The sequence below is a fragment of the Quercus lobata genome, chromosome 6, assembly GCF_001633185.2.
Source record: "Quercus lobata isolate SW786 chromosome 6, ValleyOak3.0 Primary Assembly, whole genome shotgun sequence".
NCBI classification, from domain to species: Eukaryota; Viridiplantae; Streptophyta; class Magnoliopsida; order Fagales; family Fagaceae; genus Quercus; species Quercus lobata.
Window position 1 is genome coordinate 22,099,427 of NC_044909.1, and position 6,793 is coordinate 22,106,219.

The 6,793-nt window shown below is 33.8% G+C and overlaps 1 protein-coding gene across 1 annotated transcript; it reads right to left on the reverse strand.

Annotated features, from left to right (window-relative positions):
* Positions 1 to 268: 268 nt before the first annotated feature.
* Positions 269 to 2,394, reverse strand: LOC115950978 (late embryogenesis abundant protein 2-like). Its single transcript, XM_031068266.1, has 3 exons — positions 2,272 to 2,394; positions 1,162 to 1,329; positions 269 to 631 (listed from the first exon to the last, which is right to left on the reverse strand). Exons 1-3 carry the CDS (start codon positions 2,323 to 2,325, stop codon positions 542 to 544), a joined length of 312 nt encoding a protein of 103 aa, XP_030924126.1. The 5' UTR covers positions 2,326 to 2,394; the 3' UTR covers positions 269 to 541.
* Between the last annotated feature and the right edge of the window lie 4,399 nt (positions 2,395 to 6,793).

Here is a 6,793-nt window from a genome sequence, read left to right on the forward strand (position 1 = left end):
TACTTTACATGATATGACTTTATTGTTTTAACCTAGATCTGAATAATAAACCTAAGTATTCACTTGGTTAATTAATTAGGTTAAACAATCTAGTTTACAGGAGTCTAAAACCTAACAGAAATATACCACTTAAATTGGTTATGTATGGCAAATTGGCTATACATCCTTAGAAACATTAACAAAAAATGGAAAATTCTACATAAAGATATATATATATATATATATATATATGAATGTATACATTGAGAAGATGCATAAAGATATTGAAGAAGGTGAAACAAATCAACTTTACATATGTATTATTGTTAAGCCTTTATTACATCTCATATTATAATGAAAAGGGAAAAATCAAAATAATGAAAAGCAAATGTCTTTATTACAACCAAGAGGAGTTTTCTGAAAAGAAATATCACTTCAACGGCGATGTTGCTTGTCCCTGTTAGTTAGGAAGAGCAAAAACCTAGGTGAAAAAACCAACAAAAAAACAGCCTAAATCCATTAATGTAGCATCATAATATGAGAGACAAATAAGTGTTTTCTCTCATTTCTTAGCGTTATTTTCAGCCATTCCAATTGTGTTCTTCACACTGTCTACAGTGTTCTGAGCCATGTTCTTCACCTGTTCTCCGGTCTGTTACAGGAACAAATTAACAATGTTACCGTGAATATCCTCCTAAAATCCAAGGCATAAACATTTAAATATATAATTTTTCTACATATAAGATAAAACTAGAAGTCTAATAAATTATAAATCTCTCATTCTGATATAGCATATGATGCAAAAAAGTCCATAGTTGAGTGTAAACATATGTGTGTGGGTTTTTGTTTTTTTCTTTGTTAGGAAATAACTCAGATATCCAACAAGACCTAAAACGGGTAAAACCCAAACCAACCCATATATGTTTATGAAGTGCAAATGTTATTAATAAAACTCCGAATGAATGTAAATTTTCTAGACTTTATTGTAGTTTTGATGATCCACTTTATACTCAATTAATTGAAGCAATCATGCGTTTGAGTTTTTTTTTTTTTTTTTTTTTTTTTAAATTTTTTAACTTTGATTACTTTATTATAAGAAGATATATTAGAGGATTTTTATTTGTCTAGAGACTATTGAATTTGGTAACATCCCTTGAAAAATAAAAAAAAATAAGGGAGAACCTGCTGGAGGAAGCCAGCACTTTGATCCTTTCCATGTTGGGCAGACTCTTGAGCTGATTGAGCTGCACTCGTTGTCTTGTCTTTAGCAGATTGAGCTGCACTAGCTGTCTTGTCTTTGGTTGCATTGGTTGTGTCCTTTGTGGATTGAACCCACTCTTCAGTCTTGGCCTGCCCAAACACAAAAATAAATGGTTAGTTATTGTTATATGGGTTGTGTTAATGGGTATCTTAAAGTGCCCGTTAACACACCACTTTATGTCAGAATTTACCACTTTATATCAGAATTTTGTCAGCTACTTAGCTTTATGTCAGTATTTTGTTAACTTTATAAACTTTAGGGTCAACTTTATACAATTTTCCCCATTTATCCAATTTTTTTTATTAAATATGACCCGCATTATTTTAACATCTGCCTTGTTGTTTTACAAATAACATGTATACTCTGTACACATGTAATAATCATTACTCAAAATGAATGGTCAATAATCAATATCTTTAAGCATTAGCATTCAGGATTGCAAAAAATATTCTATTTTACCATTTAAAAAACTACTTTATTTATTATATCATCCCTCTTTACAATATACCCAATATCCAATATCCAATATCCAACATCCTAATTTCTATTTTCCTATATTAAAATAATATATCTACACAATAAAATAATATAACCCAAAAGAGGTGAGAGACAATAATATGAGAGAGTGAGAGAGAGAGGGAGAGAGAGATTAGAAGAATTGGAAATAATATAAAATATGTGAGAGACAATAAAAAACTACTTTAAAAAAAAAAAAAAATCTTGCTACTGCTTGTTTGCAAAATATTGTTGTAGCTTGGTTGCAAATTTTCTTAAAAATAACATCCCAAGTAATGCTTTTGATTTTGTGGTTTGATGGTATAAAATTGCATATCGGGAGTTTTACAACTCCTAATACTAATGCTCTTACAAATATGGTGCTAAGTGCTAACATGGTTAAATTATAAAAGTCCCAATAAAAAAAAATGGTTAATTAAAAGAATATAACTTAATCCATTCTCAAAAAAAAAAAAAAAAATATATATATATATATATATATATAAAACTTAATCCCCATTGGAAAATTTTCCTACCTGGCCCTGTCCATGGGCTTGACCTGATTTGTAATTTTGCATTGCGCTGGCCATCTTTGCTCAGAAAATGTTATATAACCAAGTTTTCAACTTTTTCAATTTCTTGATCTCAATGTTATTCTGCCTTGTTTTCTGAAGTATTTATAGCAGTTAGAGGTCCATAGAGAAGTGACACATGGAAGTCAGGAATTATGCTATACATAAGTACGTGTTTGTTGATGTAAGGAGCAGGCTTGTATTTCTGCTTTGAAATAGGCATTGGGTGGCTGAAATTGGCAATTGGATATGGGCTTTGAAAAAGGACTTTGGATCACCAAGAGTTGAACCAGTAAGCGCATTAGCAACAATGAAGCTAAATCAAAACACAAAAATCTATGCAAAAAACTGTAGCAAAAAGCTAAAAAAAAAAAAAAAAAATTAAATTTCTCTTTCTTTTCTCATTAAAAAATCATTTTCTCTTTTCTTTCTTTCTATCTCTCTCTCCGGCTTCTCTTCTTTCTTCTTTTTTTCCTTCTCATTTTTTTTTTCTCTTTCGCTATTTTCTCTTCTCATCAGATGCCCTTTTACCACCAAATTCATCTATTAGTCTTAGTTTTTGTTATCTTTCTCAATTTTTCCCAACAAAGATGAAGAAACGTGGGCTAGCTGAGAATCATGAACAAGAAGAACGGCTTTGGGAGCTGATCTGCACAAAGCACTGGGCTAACATCGGATGCCCAAACCAACAGCTTCAATCTATGGTCTTTGCTGCCTAGCTTTCTTTATTTATTTTTTTCTTTTCGATAGAAACGTTTGCAACTTGATTTTGAAGAAGAAGACATACTGCCAGGATTTATATTATATTATAATATAATATACTTTAATAATATTGTGTGGTTTTAAACTTTTATTTTTAAACCATTTAATGAACTTGCGCCTAGCTTTCTTTATTTTTTAAACGGTAGCGTTTTAGACTTTTTTTTTTTTTAATATACTCAACTCAATTATCATGGCTTTTGAGTGGAGGAGTTGTGGTGTGCCTTTGTGTTATAACCATTTTCCTTCTCTTTTGTGTGTGTTTGTTTCCAAAAAAAAAAAGATAAATTTGTATATATATAATTTGGGGTTAAAACAAAAACGCGAAACGGCTTTCTAAAACTAAATTTGTTGCCACTAGAGGATTATTTGCTACCATGATGATTGAGAATTTGTTTTAGTAAAAAAAAAAATGTATAAGTATAATTTGGGGTTAAAAAATCACTTGTTAACACTAAATGATTATTTGCTATCATGTGGCGGCGGCGGTGGTGGTGGTGGTGGAGGCAGTGGAAGAGTCGGTTGCAGCGACGGTGGGGGCGCAAAACGGCTTTCTAAAGCTAAATTCGTTGCCACTAGATGATTATTTGCTACCATGATGATTGAGAATTTGTTTTAGTAAAAAAAAAAAAAATGTATAAGTATAATTTGGGGTTAAAAAATCACTTGTTAACACTAAAGGATTATTTGCTATCATGTGGCGGCGATGGCAATGGTGGTGGCAGAGGCAGTGGAAGAGTCGGTTGCAGCGACGGTGGGGGCGACTATGGTGGCAGCGGTAGCGATTGCGATGGTTGTGATTATTGTTTATTGTAGTGGATATATTATTTTGTTATGATGTTTATATTATTTTATTGTATTAAAAGCTAAAATAGATCCACCGCTGCTGGATGTTTTGTAAAGTGAGTAGGTAAAATAGATAAAGTAATTTTTTGTAGTGACAAATAGCTAAATTTTTAGCTCCACTGTTGTGGATGCTCTAATACTAAAAAGGAATAAAAACCATGACTAATTGGAAGCAATGGTATTAATTAGAACAGAGGGTGGAAAAAGATAGATAAAAACCTGTGCAGACAACTTTTGTGTCATAATTTTTACCACAATTTTGATGTGATAGTGGTAGAGAAAAATTAGTAAGTACATCTAAAAATGATAGACAATCACTCACCCATTTGCTACATTAGAATTGAGACAAAAGTTATGATTCTAGTTTGAGAAGAAAAAAAATTGAAATGTCGAAGGTCAAAGGCTTTTTTTAGCCACGTGGCACCTCTCATTTTGTCAATAAATACAAATCTCACATAACATAAAAATTGGACTAAACATGTGCAAGGCCTAAGGCGAAAAGCCCAATTATTTTTCTATACGATTACGAGTTGGTGTTTTACTCTACTTGTCATGCAAATGGGTCACTTTTCAAATCATATGGGCTACACAGACTTCACTTCACAGATCGGACTTTGCAACTATTGTGAACTGGAAAATCAAAAAGATAACTTAGTCGATTCGAGGTGACTAGCCTCCTGAACTTGAGAGGGATAATAGAGTTTTTGGTTTAATTTCTGCTTGCTTCATTCATAATTCCTATGTACATAAATACTAGTGAGGAGATAATCCTCATCACCACAAATTCCTAAAACATAGGACCCAACTCCTATTTGAATTGAAATACAAATATTAATCCTAATGCTATTCCTAATCCTAATTTATTGCAGAAATTCTCATTCTAATCTACTACAGATCTACTGCAGAAGCTTATTTGAATTCAACTTGAAAACCATCATCCTTATCTTCTTATATTGTTATCCACGTGCAATGCAATCTCCTTTTGGTGTTGTCTGAACCATAGCATTCCCTTCCCCTTGAAGGTGAATCTTGTCCTCAAGATTCTAGTGAGGGAATAGTGTTTTTCGTCCATACACTTCTGCTTCATCTAGAGTATCAAGTAGGAAGACTTGTGGGGTGGTCTTACAATGGTGTCCAGGTTCGAATTTTTCATCACAGTTATAGCAAAGTCCCTTCTCACGTCTGCCTTGCATCTCAGACCATGATAATTTTTTGAATGTTGCTAAAGGTAATATTTATGAGTTACTTGTTGGATTTGGACTGGATCTTGGCTGGGGTAAAGGAATGAGACCGGTTTTGGGTGGCGGTTCACCAATGCGTTGGAGTTTCTCCTCTTGTAATCGAGCTAGGTTGGTAGCATGAACAAGTGTTGTAGGACGAAACAACTTCACCTCTGATCGTATTTTATCCTTTAATCCTCCTATGTAACTCCCTATCAAAGCTTTCTCTGGCCATTCTTGCACTCAAGATGCTATTCGCTCAAATTGGGCTTGATATTCTCTAACTGTTCCTGTTTGGCAAAGTTTGGCTAGAGCCTCTTCAAAGTCCTCATAATTAGAGGGTCCAAAACAAACACACAAGGCATGTGTAAATTCTTCCCATGAAACATTCGTTTGTGTTTTCTCAAACCACTGGTACCATTGGAGAGCGTCGTCCTATTGGTGGAAGGAAGTGAGTGTTATCTTTTCCTCATTTGCATTTTTTTGGTACTTGAAAAAAATTTCTGCCTTGTAAATCCACCCGGTGGGATCTTGACCATTAAATTAAGGAAAGTCTACTCGGAAAATTCAGGTTTGTACTCCCCCAATTGTCCCTCCTTGAGTTCCCTCTGAGCCGCTATTACGATTGGGTGAACTTCCTTCATGATTATGATTCCGGTTGGTTGAGCCTTCTTCATGACGGCTGTTGTGAGGAGTAGTATTATTTTGGATGTCCATTCCTTCAATTCTTCGTCCCATTTGAGCAATAGCATTGGAGAGAGCCTCCATGGTTTTCTTTATATTAGTAAACTCCTTAACAAACTCTTCCCTTTGGGCTTCAACCTGCCTCCGAATAGAGTGATTACTAACTTCCAAGGCTAATATGCGGTCGTCATTGGTTGTGGAACATGTGGGTGGTGGATTCGGGTTCTTTTTCATCTGGCTCTGATACCAAATGTTGTGAACTGGAAAATCAAAAAGATAACTTAATCGATTCGAGGTGACTAGCCTCTTCAACTTGAGAGGGATAATAGAGTTTTTGGTTTAATTTCTACTTGCTTCATTCATAATTCCTACGTACATAAATACTAGTGAGGAGATAATCCTCATCACCACAAATTCCTAAAACATAGGACCCAACTCCTATTTGAATTGAAATACAAATATTAATCCTAATCCTAACCCTAATCCTAATCCTAATTTATTGCAGAAATTCTCATCCTAATCTACTACAGATCCACAACAAAAGCTTATTTGAATTCAACTTGAAAACCATCATCCTTATCTTCTTATATTGTTATCCACGTGCAATGCAATCTCCTTTTGGTGTTGTCTGAACCATAGCAACAACCCATATTTTCCTCACCTCAAAATGAGTTTGTTAAGTTTTTACTCTTTACTACACCAGTAGGGTTCATACTTCATGGTCAATACTCTCTCTCTCTATGGGGTGGGCCTCACAACCAATTGCTTTAATTGATCTAAAAAGTAGTGATAGTTATAGATCGTGTTTACAGGACACAGATGAAATTGTGTTTTGAAAACACAATTTGAGCTAAATGTGTATTACACTATGTAACTCAATGTGTGCAACAATAATTAACGTTACAAAAATATGATATGGGGTGGACAATAACTAAATTTGCTTGGTTTCTCAAGAAAATCCAACATCTATGTCAAAC

Excerpts from the sequence above, each read along its gene's own strand:
- LOC115950978 (XM_031068266.1), bottom strand. The coding sequence starts at position 2,325 with ATGGCCAGCGCAATGCAAAATTACAAATCAGGTCAAGCCCATGGACAG. Across the intron at positions 1,330-2,271 it reads AAGCCCATGGACAGGGCCAG|GCCAAGACTGAAGAGTGGGT; the intron begins GTAGGAAAATTT and ends GTGTTTGGGCAG. Across the intron at positions 632-1,161 it reads GTGCTGGCTTCCTCCAGCAG|ACCGGAGAACAGGTGAAGAA; the intron begins GTTCTCCCTTAT and ends TTCCTGTAACAG.